At 48.2% G+C, this 15,397-nt stretch overlaps 1 protein-coding gene across 4 annotated transcripts in view; it reads left to right on the forward strand.

Annotated features, from left to right (window-relative positions):
* The window catches only part of DNAH14 (dynein axonemal heavy chain 14), a 599,282-nt gene that overhangs the window by 563,965 nt on the left and 19,920 nt on the right, over positions 1–15,397 (forward strand). For all 4 annotated transcript variants that reach the window (XM_075925276.1, XM_075925277.1, XM_075925279.1 and 1 more), the window contains one exon: positions 10,887–11,083. In XM_075925276.1, the coding sequence (XP_075781391.1) occupies positions 10,887–11,083 (197 nt within the window). The remainder of the gene's footprint in view (positions 1–10,886; positions 11,084–15,397) is intronic.

The following is a 15,397-nucleotide window of genomic DNA, read 5'->3' on the forward strand; positions in this document are numbered from 1 at the left end:
ATAATGTTTCCTTCTGGTAGTCAGATTCAGTAGGATATGAAATGGTCTTTGACACTTTAAGACCAGTGACATAATGAGGGGGGTAGCGGGGCAGTTGCCCCCAGGTGCCATGCTAGAAGGGCACCAATTTAGCTGCCAGAAGTTATGTTGACAGCCATATAGTGGAGGGAAGGATGGCACTGGGACCCTGCGGGTGCCAGCCATTTCCGCACCTGCAGGAAATCAAAACTGAGCACAAAGCGCCTGATGGGGCAGTGCACAGGGCAGGGGTTCAGGCTGGGCATGCGCAGAATGCAGCTGGTGCACACGCCCCATCTGCAACTACCATCCCCATGATCCTCTTTGCTGCCAGTTGGTCCAAGGCGCCGCCCGTTGGGCCGCAGTGTCCGGGTCCTCACCTGTAGCCAGACCCAGCTACACATCTGCCAGGAGAGAACTTCCTTTCATTGCAACAACCTGTATTCTTCCCCAAACCCCACACAGATAATAAAGAGGCTGTGTGACACATGTTAGACATCTACAGAATGATTGCCTTCTATTTGGACAGGACTAAGCAAATACACGAATCACCAAGGTTATTCATATCTACTACCAAAAGATCCCCGGGAATGCCAATTTCTACTCAAAGGCTGTCCAGATGAATTGCGGATGGCACCAAACTGGCCTACTGCATCTTTAGGCAGGACTCTCCATTACAGCTACATGCACATTCTACAAGAGCAATGGTGGCATCTATAGCTTACCTGCACCACATACCTCTCGTGGACATTTATAGATCTGCCCATGATCCTCTGTCCATACATTTATGAAGCACTATGCACTTGAAACTTATCTGTCTCACAACACACAATTTGGCTAGACAATATTAGCTACTGTGCATAACAGTGACCAACTGAAGCTCTCTCCTTTGAGCACAAGTACTCAGTCACCTAAGGTGGAGCACCAACAGGGACACTTCTCAAAGAAGAAAAGAGGGTTGGTCACCTTGTACAGCAACAGAGCTTCTTCAAGATGGTCCTCCTTGTGGATGCTCCACCACCCACCCTACCTCTGCTTCGGAACCATCCATTTCTGGGACAGAGAAAGAACTGAAGGGACAGTTGGCTGCATATGCGGAGTAGCCACACTGGTGCATGCTGTCTACCCCACATGCACAGCCTACCAAGAGCACTACTACCTAAATTCTCTGACTAGAGGTGCAGAGGCATCCCAGACTCCTAAGTTGGAGCACCCACAGGCACAACCATCCCAAATAACCTCCATTACTGCACAAGGTGAGCAACTCTTTCTTACTATCAAGCCCAGTGTAAATAATTATCATTTGGGGGAGCAATCAGTGTGTATATCCTCCTTTCATTGTTAAAGGGGACTTACCTGAATGATTTATTTGGGGTTCTGATCCCATTTGGGGAGTGGTTTCCCTGGAAGCTGTGGCCAAAACTGCATTCTCCTCAGACCTTAAGAGACTCAGTGTCTGTATTGCTCTTTGGCAGGGAAGAGGGTGATCTCAGCTCTGTGCCTTGCCTGAGAGAGACCAGGAGATCTGTCCCAGCAGGACAGGGTGGTGAGAAGCCCCAGAAAGCAAGGAGGCGAGTGTCAGAGGCTTTGTCAGTACACCAGTAACATCCCAAAAGGGTCTTCTGTGACTGAGTCCCATCACAGCACTGAAAACTGTGTTGGGCTATGTCTAGGCTGCACGCCTTTTTCGAACGAGGCTTTTTCGAAAGATACTTTCAAAAAAGCCTCTTTCGAAAAAGAGTGTCAAGTCTACAATCAGTACTTTCAAAAAAGCAAGCTGCTTTTTCGAAAGAGAGCACTCAGGCAGTCTAGATGCTCTCTTTCGAAAAAGCACAGTTTGCATTACATAGCGCCTTTTTTCATGAGCATTTTTGAAAAAAGGCATTATTCCTCGTAAAACGAGGTTCTTCTTCAAATGGTCCCCGTGGGTGCTCCACTCTGGGGGTATGTCTACACTACCACCCTAGTTCAAACTAGGGTGGTAATGTAGTCAACCGGAGTTGCAAATGAAGCCCGAGATTTGAATTTCCCGGGCTTCATTTGCATGTTGCCGGGCGCCGCCATTTTTAAATGTCCGCTAGTTCGGACTCCGTGCCCGTGGCTACACGTGGCACGAACTAGGTAGTTCAGACTACTTTTTTCTAGTAGTTTCTGCCGCGCTGCACACGCGCCATGGTGCCATCTAGTGCCATTGGAGTTTGTTGGGCATGCGTGCGGTGCGGCCTCCTCAGTTTCTTCTCTACTGTCCTCGGCAGTAGATGGAGCCTTCAGTTCTCCTTGTTTTCTGTTTAAAAAATAGACAATTTCCCTGTTGATCCCTCAGCTTTCCTCACAATCCAAGTTTTTTAGCCCTCTTCTCTTACCCAGTTAGTTTAAAAAAAAAATTTTTCTTGTCGCAGTTCGCCGCTTTTTTTCCAAGTGCCTCATGCCCGGTTCACACAGCTTTAAGAGGTGCGAGTCATGCCGTGACGCGATGCCATGTCTGACGGGCACGCTAAGTGCATTAAGTGTCTGGGTGAGTCACACCAGACTCAAAAGTGCCCACATTGCTCCAGACTCACTGTGACAGCGCGTCGTGACCAAGCTAACAGGCTTAAAACGCTTCTGTACAAGAAGTCCCTTCGACCACCTTCTGACGACTCTCCAGCAACTTCAAAAATGGCATCGCAGAGCAAGAGTATGGAAAAAGATCATCCCTCTACCCTCTCTGGCTGCACGGCCTCAAAAACAGGCCTTTCTCCAACTCCCTTGCTACTCTCGGCACCGACAGCCACACAGGTCAGCACTGGGGATAAACCTGGGACTTCCAGCACGCCACCACATAAGTCAATGGGGGCGCATAAAAGAGCCCACTCAGAGCCGAGACAAAGATCGTCGGCAGCGCGATCTATGGCACCAGAGCCACCTGCGACTCCGTCCGTTCTGACTGCCCACGGATCTGACCACCCGGCACCAAAGCATCATAGTAAAGTGGCACCATCTAAGAAGCCATGCACTGATGCCCCCCCGATGGAACATTCGGCACCAACGCACATCATGGTACCATTTCTACCCGCAGCACCCACGTTTCCCATGGTACGACAATGCCTCCAGTTCCTAATATGCCCCCGCACCCACACCATTGCCAGCACCTGCATCAGTCTCGGCACCACAGAAACGGCACCGTTCAGCACCGAGAGACAACCGCAGACGTTACCGCTCCCCGGCGCGAAGCCATACTCCTTTGGCACCACCTACACCGGGTCCCTCTGTCCCGCTCTCCACATTTATGTGCGCTCTCCACATTCTTCTGTGGCTTGTCATTCTTCCAGTGATGCAGGCACCGGGTCAAGGAGCAGATTCTCATCTCAACACTCAAGCCTGGCGCCCAGGCCACCTTCCTGGCAGCCTACCATGTTACAATATGCATACCCTCCTCCTCCACCACCACAACAATATGCTTAGCCTCCTCCACCATATGCCACCCAATGGCAACCCTGGGAGCCACAGCCCAAGAGGAACCACCACCATGCGCTTTCCACAATTTTAAGGCCACCACCAGCCTCACCAACCACTACCGCTGCAGTCACTGAGCCAACTTCTCCGAATCACTCAGACATTCAGGACTACCTCTCCAAAGTGGAGGACAGATCCCCCTTATACAACTCATTGTCCTCCCTGGATGAGGCAATTGCGGCCGAAGTCCCACCTCTTGGCGATGACACTAGGATATTCCAGGACCTGTTTAAAAGAGTGGCCTTGGCACAGGAACGAGATCTCCAGGAGGTCCAAGTCAAACAGTATCAACTTCTCCATACATTGCAACCTCCAGTTGCCTCCAGAATAGCCATCCCCATGGATGAGGCTATCATGGACCCAGCCGATATCATCTGGCAGACTTCGGCCTCCATTGCGCCAATGAACAAAAGAGCAGACCGCAAATATTTTATTGCTCCCAGGAACATGGATTTTTTGTTTAACCGTCCCCCTCCGAATTCATTAGTGGTAGACTCTGTTTGTCATAAGGGTAAACAACCAAACTTCAGAAATACCCCACAGGACAGACTCCATAAGAAGGTAGATATCATGTGTTGTAAAGTTTATACGTCAGCTACTCTACTTCTCAGGGCATCTAACTACACTGCGATGCTTGCTGACTACAACCATGCCAACTACTCTAAATTACAGGACCTTCTTCCCCATCTTCCGGAACATAAGAGACCGACCTTACTCAGTGTTATGCAAGAAGGCCATAATAACGACCGTACAGCTTTATAGTCAGCTATGGACGTAGCAGACACCGTGGCTCGCATTACAGCGTCTGCCATCGTCCTCCGCAGGTTCCAATCATTGGGGGTTCCAAGAGATTTGCAACAAATGGTAGAGGATTTACCTTTTGATAAGGCTACCCTATTCTCTGATAAAACAGATGAAATTTTGCACTTTATGAAGGATTCCCGAAGCACTCTTAGAACTTTGGGTATGTACACTCCTCCCTTCAAGAGGACTAGGTACCAGTTTTACCAATGCCCCAGAGAGCCATTCAGACAACACCAATCCAGATACGACTTCCATCAGAGACCAAAGCCTCAACGCCGTAGGCCGCAACGCCAACAGTAACAGCACTCGTCTACCAACCAGCCTGCAAACAAGCAGCAAGTTTGAAAGACAGGTTAAGAGCCAGGAAGCCATTCTTCTGTCACCCAGGACCGATATGCTTCAATTCCACCACTCTCTGCAGGCCTTTCTTCATCAATGGGCCCTCATTACATCGAAGAAATGGGTTCTGGAATTGATCCAATATGGCTACGCTATCCCATTTACTTCCCGTCCTCCCACCCACCCTCCTACCTCGTCCCTCTTCAAGGACCCATCTCATGAAACCCTTCTCAATCAAGAGGTTTCTCATCTCCTGCAACTGGGTGCCATAGAACCAGTTCCACCACCGTACCAGGGTCGGGGATTCTACTCAACTTCTTCTTCCTCCAGAAGAAGAATGGAGGGTGGCGTCCCATACTGGATTTGAGGCGGCTGAACAAATACATTGCCTACCACTGCTTTAAAATGGTAACTTTAGCAACGATCATCCCCACTCTCGACCAAGGGAGTCATGTCCTCACCCCACTCTTTCTTCAGTGGGGAGAACTGGACATAGATCTCCAGCTTTTGGCTCCCGACCTTCAGGATGCCTACTTTCATGTCACAATACATCCAGCTCACAGGCGTTTCCTACGTTTCACGGTGGGGACTCGGCATTATCAATACCGAGTGCTCCCCTTTGGCCTCGCAACTGCTCCAAGAGTGTTTTCCAAAACCCTGGCAGTTGTAATGGCTGCGCTCCGGCGTCAAGGAGTCATGATATACCCATATTTGGACGATTGCCTCATAAAGGGCTCTTCCTTCATAGAAGCCAAGGCCATGACCGATACTACGATATGCCTTCTGATGAACCTTGGCTTTCATATAAACTATGCAAAATCCTCTCTAATTCCTACTCAGAGGCTGGAATTTATAGGTGCCTACCTTAACACGGTAGCAGCAAGGCCCACCTTACCCGAGTACAGGATCACCACCATTCGCAACCTGATCACTACCACATGCGCAGCTCCTACCATGCCAGTCCATCAATGTCTCAAGATTCTAGGCCATATGGCATCTACGATGTATGTAGTCAAACTAGCCAGACTTCACATGAGAGGCCTACAATCCTGGTTGGAAGCAGCTTACAAACCTTCCAGAGATCAACTCTCCAAAATGGTATCTATTCCACCTCTCATTCTCCACTCTCTCCATTGGTGGACGGTCCCACAAAACATGTTAGAAGGCGTTCCCCTCCAGAGTCCTCCACCTATGCTTACACTGACGTCAGATGCTTCCCTTTTGGGTTGGGGAGCCCATTTAGGGAATGTCACAACACAGGGCAAATGGTCGCTCATGGAACAGACTTTCCATATAAACTTCCTCGAGTTGCGAGCAGTCAGATATGTGTGCCAGCATTTCACAGAGCTCATAGCACACAAATCCATCACTATCATGGCAGACAACACCACCTGCATGTACTATATCAATTGCCAAGGCGGTGCCCGCTTGCCATCCCTGTGCACAGAAGACATTAGGTTCTGGAATTGGTGCCTAGCTCATCATGTCACCCCGGTGGCCTCCTATCTTCCAGGGGTGCTCAACTTCACAGCAGACACCCTCAGCCGCACGTTCATGACCAACACGAATGGGAGATAGACAGCCATGTCCTCACCCCACTCTTTCTTCGGTGGGGACAACTGGACATAGATCTCTTCGCCACAAAGAACAACAGAAAGTGCCACCTCTATTGTTCCAGATCGGCCTTGGGGAAACACTCCCTCAGAGACGCGTTCTCCATTTTGTGGAGCGCTCATCTTCTTTATGCTTTTCCCCCATTCCCTCTATTGCACAGAGTCCTCAACAAGATGAGGGCAGATCAGGCTCGAGTTATACTAGTGGCACCTGTGTGACCCAGAGAGACGCGGTACCCTTACCTTCACAGGATGGCGGCGACGAATCCGTTTCCATTCCCGCTCCATCACGACCTCCTCTCACAGAACCATGGAACGACCTTCCATCCGAACCTTTGCAAACTTCACCTCCACACCTGGCTCCTCCATGGCTCCAGGATGCCAAGATTACCTGTTCGGAACTGGTGAAAGAGATACTGATTAATAGTAGAAGATTCTCCACCAGAAAATCTGACCTATATAAGTGGAATAGATTTGTTCACTGGTGTAACAACTTACACACAACATGTCCGGCTTCTGTCCCTATCCCTATTTTGGTGGATTACCTACTATCCCTCAAGCAATCGGGTCTTGCTCTTAGTATAGTCAGGGTACATGCAGCAGCCTTAGCGGCTTTTCGCCACCCTATCGATGGCACTTCCTTCCTCACTAACGCTTTGACTAGACGCTTCCTTAAAGGCTTGCAGAACACCTTCTTACCGGTCCGACCACCAGCTCCCATCTGGGTTCTAAACCACGTTCTTAAAAGCCTGACAAAACCACCATTCGAACCATTAACCACCCATGAGTGGTCTCACTTATCCATGAAAGTGTCCTTTCTGGTTACTATAACCTCCAGCAGGAGGGTGAGTGAACTTGCGGCCCTGATGGCTGATCCTCCTTACATGGTATTTACTAAGGATAGAGTAATACTTTGACCCCACCCGAAGTTCCTCCCCAAAGTACCTTCCCCCTTCCATGTTAATGAACCTATACACTTACCTGCCTTCTTTCCAAAATCACACACTGATCCAGTTCATGCCGCATGGCACACGCTCGATGTCCGCAGGGCACTGGCCTTTTACCTGGACCACACCAAGCCTTGGCATGCTTCACCTAGACTGTTCCTCTCCTACACTGAGTGGTCTAATGGACAGGCAGTCTCATCTCAAAGAATTTCAAAATAGATCACTTCCTGTATACGAACTTGTTACGAGTTACATGGTAAGTACCTATCTGAATCCATAACGGCTCATTCCACAAGAGCGATGTCCTCCACAACTGCCTTCCTTAACAATGTTCCTCTGTAAGACATCTGCAATGCCGCCACCTGGTCATCTGGCCACACGTTTGCGTAACACTACGCACTTTCTTCTTCAGTTGCAACTTCTATGGCGGTGGGACACGCAGTTCTATCTACAGTGACTACCACACGGCTCCAAACCCACCTCCACGAGCCGACAACCACTCTGTAGTCACCCAGAGTGGAGCACCCACGGGGACCACTCGAAGAAGAAGAAAGAGTTACTCACCTTGTGCAGTCACGGTGGTTCTTCGAGATGTGTCCCCAAGGGTGCTCCACTACCCTCCCTTCTTCCCCTGCTTGGAGCCTAATACTCTAGCAGGTAAAGAAGGAACGGAGGGGGTCGCGCGTGCACGCCCAACGGACTCCAACGGCACCAGAGGGTGCCATGGCACGTGCGCGGCACGGCAGAAACTACTAGAAAAAGTCTCTGGTTACTGGAGCAAGGACGCACCAGCACTCAGAGTGGAGCATCCACGGGGATACATCTCGAAGAACCACCGTTACTGCACAAGGTAACTCTTTCTTTTCTGCAATCAACAAAACTGCCACGTTTTTTCAATTTACTGTCAACAGAACGCTGCAGCAGTCTAGACATAGGTAAAGATTTTTTTTTAAAAGGCCACTTTTTTCAAAAAATCCCTGTAGTCTAGACATACCTTTGGTGTTCTTAGAATAGACACTGACACTAAAAGCTGCCAGATCCCTGCATTGCAGAGAGATGTTTGTGAAAAGGTATAATTTAGAGAGGCTCCCTCATAAATGACAGCATTATGAATATGGGAATTTTGAGACATGCCCTGGAGGCAGAGGGGGAGCACAGGGTAGATGTCTATACAGCAGTGTACTGTGGACATTGTCTAGTTTTCTACTAAAAGTTTATGCCTTTGTCATTCACTGGCAGGGGAGCCAACAGCCTCTGCGGGCCCCTGGGCAAACGTGGAAGGGGGCTCTGTGCTCCTGGAAGGGGCAGGACCTCATGCAGAAAGGGTGGGGCTGAGGACAGACAGCTTTCCACGCTGCCTGACGTGTGCTGCACCCACCTCTCAGAGCCTGACAGAGCATACAGTACTCTGGTGGTAGTGATTTCAAGGGTCCGTGGTTCCGGCCACCACATCTGCCTCCTTTACTCCCCCATGTTGGTGGGCCTGTTTAATGACCTCCATCATGTCAGAAATGCCAAATGAGAAATATAGTGCAGTAATTTTTAGGTTAACCCTATGTTTGATACCGAAAACAGAGGAAAGTGGAACATGTAACAAAGGAAGAACAACAAAGGCTTTTGTACATATTTTATGAGAACAGTAGTACTTTGATACATTTAAGAAGGAAAGAAAGCCCAAAATAAATATGTTGCAAACTCTATACAGTTTGCAATTGTCAGGCAATGTTATAGAGAGCTGGAAAAAATTCCAAGAGGTTTGAATTGTATACAGGCAGGGGAGAAAATGGTAAAGTGCAATCATCTGTCTTTTTGCATATTGTTGGGGAGGAAGGGTTATATATAAATGTATAACAACTTTAAGTCTGAAGAAGGTGAAAGCATGAAGTTAAATAATATATTAACTAAATGTGAGGACTATCTTAGAAAGAGAGAGAATATTTTTACTTGCACACACAAAATTGATGATACCACAGAGCAATGTGTCATAGAATTAAAGGGACTCAGTTAGACTTGTGATTTTGGTGAGCTGACAGAGACTGGTCAAAGATACATTAAAGACAGTGTTTTAAGAGAGAGAGTGCTCCATAAAGGAGATTTAACTTAAACAAAAAGCTTTCTATATATGCAAAGCAGCAGAAACTGGCAGCACAAGCCAATGCATTAGATTCACTGGAAGGGGTTTTGCACACACTAAATTCAAAAGACTTTAGCCAGAAAAGGTTAAATCAAAAGTGCAACCACCCATTATGAAAGCAACTTCTACATAGCTGGGTGGCTTGGAAAGCTACCTCTAGATCAGTGGTCCCCAACACATTGCCCGCGGGCGCCATGGTACCTGCTGGGGCATTTATATGCACTCGCTGAGTGACCAGGGTCGGCCCAAACCATTCTTGTGCCCCAGGTCCTGGGTGCCTGGCGCATGTGCGGCCCTTACCCCCGGACACCCAGCAGCCCCAAAAGGTTGGGGACCACTGCTCTAGATAGTTGGGTCGCTTGGTGGAATTATCATTCTTGATTCATCTTGATAATTGTATAATTTATAACAAACCAAATAATTTTTATCCCAGAGAGACAACAGCAGGGGTGCGAAGCAACGACTTTTCTTACCTTACTTCTGTTGATGAGAGAGACAAGCTTTCCAACTTACAGAGAGGTCTTCTGCAGGTCTGGGAAGCTTAGTGTCAAAGCTAAATACACTCCATCTTGAATTTAGCTTTGACTGGCTGAGTTAAGTTTTCCAGACCTGAGGAAGAGCTCTGTGTGTCTCAAAAGCATGTCTCTCTCAACAGAAGTTCATCCACTAAAAGATTTAACCTCACCCCTTTTTCCCCTTGTCTCTCTACTATCCCGCAACAGACCCAGCTATAACACTGTGATCTGCCAGACCATCCCAGTGCCAGTGGGAGTGCAGGGGAGCCTGGGACCAGAGAGTGCCTTGCTAAGCAGGAGCAACAGAGGGACAGTTGGTTGTAGACCTCTCGTTCAGGGGATTCTTCAGCAACTTGGAATCCCTGATGGAGCGTTTGGGGTTTGTTTGTTTTTCATGTGGCTGCAGCTAGCTCAGGGAGAGCTGTGCCCAGTGTGAATCCCACAGGGTTCAGGGTACAATACAGATGGGAATACTCACCCAGCTGGAAAGCCTGAATGTTTGATTTACCTGGTCAATAATACAGCTCTCCAGGCTAGAGTGGAGAAGTGCCTGCAGCTGTGACCTGAGTGGGGAGTGCAGCACCCCCAAGTGTGTCTTGTGGAGCTCTATAAGCTGCAGCCCCACTCAGGTCACAGCTCTGTGGGTGCCCCGCACCATTCCTACCCCAGCAATGGCTCATCAAGTCTCCATTCGCTCCTCCAAAACATTCAAGGAAGATTGGGGAGAGTCGCCATGGAAACAACTGAGCACTCCTCAGATCCTTCTGCCTCTGCCATCTCCCCGCATGTACTGTGTGCCCAGACCCCCATCTCCTTGGGCCTCCTGCTTCTCTTTCAGTATAATTCCATTCTTCTTCCAATTGTATATTCCCACTACTGAGTTTCAGGAATCTTTTAGAAAAGCATACCTTTTGGGACTATATAAGTAACCTTGAAGAAAGGTTATATACGTAAAACCTTTTTTGCAGTAAACAGCCATTCACTGAGTAGGGAAATAAAATATTGGTCATTTATTTTACAGATATATAGACCCGTGTCTGCCACAGATAGCTTACAAGACTGTAGAGCCTATTTAGAGTCTCTGCCAGACACTGATTCCCCAGAGCTATTTGGAATGCATACCTGTGCTGAAAGAGCATTTCTGGAATCTCAGGCACAAACCTTTATTGGTACCATTGTCAGTATGCAGCCAGGAATCAGCATGGACACAATCATCAGGTAAGTGTTTAAAAGGAGCTATTTTGATGACAAAACAAAGTAAAATCTATTACCTAAAGAGTTAGGCAGTTACTTGTCATGCTCACCTACCATTTTAAAGCAGATTTGCCAATACTTACTCTTGAAGATGTTCGGTAAATCAGAGTTAAGACAGACTGGGTGAGATAATATTTTAATTGGACCAATTTCTGTTGATAAGAGAGACCACGGAACTCTTCTTTATGTCTGGGACAGGTACACAGGACTTGTCAACCCATAAAACATTGCAGCAGCGTGCTGCAGCTGCACTGTTGTAGTGCTTCAGTGTGTAGACAACACTCTACACACAACTATGCCAAAGGGAGAGCTTCTCTTGTCTGAGAGGTGGTTGCAAGGTCAATGGGAGAATTCTTCTGTCAACCTAGCATTGTGTAAACTGAGGGTTAGGTTGGTTTTCATGCCTCACTCAGGAACGTGGATTTTTCACACCCCCTAAACAACAGTTATCCTATCTAAATTTCCTTATGTAGACGAAACCTTAGGGCATAGCTACACACTTAGATCAACCTATATTAGTTCAGCTTACAGCTGCCTCAGTATTTACTGCAATGGCTGATGGCCCATAATACCCTCCTTCTGTTGGTAGTGCATATCCTCACAGGAGTGCTTCCACCAACTGAAGAGGGGCAGTGGACATGGAGAACCAGGGCTCTCAACTGTGCATAGCTTCCCATGGGAAGCCCAGCTGCCTCCTAGGGCTTCTCACCTCTAGCAGGGAGAACTGAACTTGGACTGTGGTCAGCTGCCAAGCTCCCATTAGGGAACCAAGAGCCTGTGGGACAACTGGGCTCCCAGCAAGGAGATCTGCACCCAGAGTCTGGGTATCTGTCATGTTCCTAGCAGAAAGTGAGGAGCTGAGAACCCAAGGAGTCAGCAAGGCTCCCAGCCAAGACACAATGTCATCCTAACTATGCCAAAAATAAGTCCCTCACAGTATAAACATATTTAGTCTCTTCCTCTTAAAAAAACTCACTCTTGATCACATGTTATCTGTGCAGTTGTTGACTACTTTTCCTTTTCTCCATGTCAGAACTCACTGAAAGCTTCATCTGCAACTACTGTATAGATTTCTTCTCTTCCAGTTACACCCCTAGATCTTCTCCAGGATAGATTCTGACCTGTATACTTCACTGAAACTGGTCTCACCAAAGTCTCTCAGAGAGAGACTACTAGCTACATGGCACACACACACCCTCCCTGGGAAGGACTGGGACAACCCACCTTTGCCCCAAGACTTACCTTTCCTGCCTCTGCTCTGCCTCTCCCTGCCCCTGCTGTGCCCTATTTCTCTCCTCTTCACCACCTTTGCTCCACCCTCTCCTGCCTTTCCCCTACCCTTGCTCTGTCCCCAGTCTGCCTCTTTGCCCTCCCCCAAGCAATGTGGCCCATGAGACTAGTGGGGCTGGCGCCAGGAGTAGGGGTCTGTCTCTACCCCTGCACTCACCAACAGCAGCAGGGTAAGCGAAGCAATGGCCTCAGCTTGCTTTGATCCCCCGGCCGTATCATTCCACTTCCTAAGTGAGGCTTCATTTTAATCAGATTCCAACCCTTGACTGTTCTGTTTCTAATATATGGGTAAAGCAATCTGTTCTTTGTGCAAGTCAAATATATTGTAGCTCCCATCAAATAACCAGAAGGAAAATGTCCATGTAACTTTCTTGCGTAGGCCTTGTGTACCCAGCAAAATTTTATCCGCAAAAAGGCAGCTTTTTGTGGCAAAACAGTGGAGGTGTACATGCTGCAATGCCATTTTTTATGACAAAACTCTTCAGTTTAGTAACAAAAGAAAACCATTTTGATGAAAAACATAAGGCTTTTTGCAGCAAAGTTAAAATGATAAAGTATCAGTGTACATACTGCTATTCATTATATCACCAGAACTGGCCTCCCCCAGTATCCCACACTGCCTGCCACAACTGCTGTGCTCACTGTTTTAAACTTGGCTGCCTTGAAGGCATGCACACCTCCCTTTTCAAAGGTTTGTGAAGTTCTGACAGCTGCTCTCCTCCAGGAACAAAGAGCAACTCATTAATGTGGAATGCTCCTGCCCTTTCCAGGTCTAGGATATCAGAGGCAGGCAGGGGCAGTTGTGTGTGAGAGAGTGAGACTATTGTACTGTACAGATCCAGGATGGGAGTCAGGGGCTGATGTTGGGAGTGTCCCCCTCCCCCGACTTAAGGACTGGGGTATGTCTACACTACCCCGCTAGTTCGAACTAGCGGGGTAATGTAGGCATACCGCACTTGCAAATGAAGCCCGGGATTTGAATTTCCCGGGCTTCATTTGCATAAGCGGGGAGCCGCCATTTTTAAAACCCCGCTGGTTCGAACCCCGTGCAGCGCGGCTACACGGGGCACGAACTAGGTAGTTCGAACTAGGCTTCCTAGTTTGAACTACCATTACTCCTCGTGAAATGAGGGCCGCGGGCAGGAGCTGAGCAATGCAGAGCCAGGGAGGGGACCAAGCTCCTGACACTCTGAGGGTATATCTACACTTGCACCCTAGTTCAAACTAGGGATGCAAATGTAGGCATTTGAAATAGTCAATGAAGCGGGGGTTTAAATATCCTGTGCTTCATTAGCATAATCTCGCCAGCATGTTACTCCAAATGACAGCTGTTTCGAAAGTGAAAGTGCACACCGGGACGAGTTAGTTCCAACCATACCCCTTGGTTCAAACTAACATTACTCTTCATTTCCCAGCCCTAGCTGCACTGATCATCCATGCCCGCAATACACTGCTTTGTGTGTTGATACAAGAGCTGATAATTGGATGCACTCTGCTGATACAAGGAGCATAGTGTGGCCATGCAACACTAGTTTAATTTAAATGCTTTAATTAAAATGGCATGTCTTTTGGTGACAAAACTCTGCAGTGTAGACATAGCCATAGTAAACCATCTAGTTACCTGTAATTCCTAGTTTAGGATATGTCTACATTTCACACCTTACAATGTCACAGTTCTGCCACTGCAGCTGTGCCCTTGTACGTTGTGTTTGTGGTCATTCTTTATTGCCAGGAGAGAGCTCTCCCAGCAACAAAATAAAACCACTTCCAGTGAAAAATGACATCTTGCTCACCAGCAGAATGGTTCCCAATGATAAAGCACTGTCTGTGGTGGTGGTTCTTGTTGCTAAATTTTTGTCATTTAAGAGGGTGTTTTTTCAAACCCCTGACTGGCAGAATTTTTAGTTGTGAAAATGCCAGTATAGACAAAGCCTTAAAATATTTTTACAGCTTTGGCAGGAATCTGCATCACTGCATAGATCATTGACTTTTCCCCACTATCATGTGGAAAAAAAATCTTTTGGAATATCCCGCATAACCTAACTCTTTGTACATATCTACTCATCTGATTACAGACACCTGCAAGAGATTGTCTAGAAATATATTAGAATATGCCCACAGACTACAAGTGGAAGTGGGGGTATTAGATACACTGACCATACGTCCTGGAAAATCCAGGAGAGTTTCTAATTTCAATCTCTTGTCCCGGTGCCCCCGTAAACACTGAAAATGTCCCAGAAACAGCAGTGCAGCTAGAAGCAGTGTTGCACTGCTGTTTCCCCTCCCCACTCTTTCTCCCAGGGGAACGCAAGTGTTGAGGGACCTTCCTGAAGATTTTTCCCGCTGCACTGGAACCCAGCCAATAGGAGCAGTGGGAAGTAGTGCATGACTTCTGGCCCTCTTCTCTGGTGGGCAGGTAGTCTGGGAGCTGTGCTGGTAAAGCAGCAGCATGCAAGTGGTCCCCTCCGCCCACACCCCCTCCACGAGACCCTACTGCTCTTCTCTCTTTTGAACTTAGTAAGAGCCACGCATGTTGTCTTAGATTTAAAAAGTAATGCCATGTGAGACTGCGCCCGCTGAGCTGGAAATCAGCTGATCCTGGTTTGTGCAGAGCGCTGGCTCTGCCTTTTAAATCTAAGAAGCCACATGGCGGCTCTTCTTAGATCAGTGGTTCTACAAGTATGGTCCGGTGGTCCACATCTCGAGCTCAGCTCCCCCGCTCCTGCCCACTGTAATAGAGGCAGCTGAAGTGGGGCTATTTTGGCTCTTGGAAGCTGGGACAGCACAAGTGTGAGGCAAGTTGTGGCTCTGAGCAGTGCTGTGGGCAGTGAGAGGCAGTATCCACCCCCTAGAAGGGGGCATTGCAGGCTGGGCACCCTCATCTTCCCGTGCAGGAAGCTAGTGGGCGCCAGCTCCCCAATGCGGTGGGAGCTGCTAGGGTTGTGTGGGCTGCCTGCGTGCAGGACTTGGCTGCTAGTTAGGGTTGCC

The sequence above is a fragment of the Pelodiscus sinensis genome, chromosome 3 (genome assembly GCF_049634645.1).
Source record: "Pelodiscus sinensis isolate JC-2024 chromosome 3, ASM4963464v1, whole genome shotgun sequence".
NCBI lineage: Eukaryota > Metazoa > Chordata > Testudines > Trionychidae > Pelodiscus > Pelodiscus sinensis.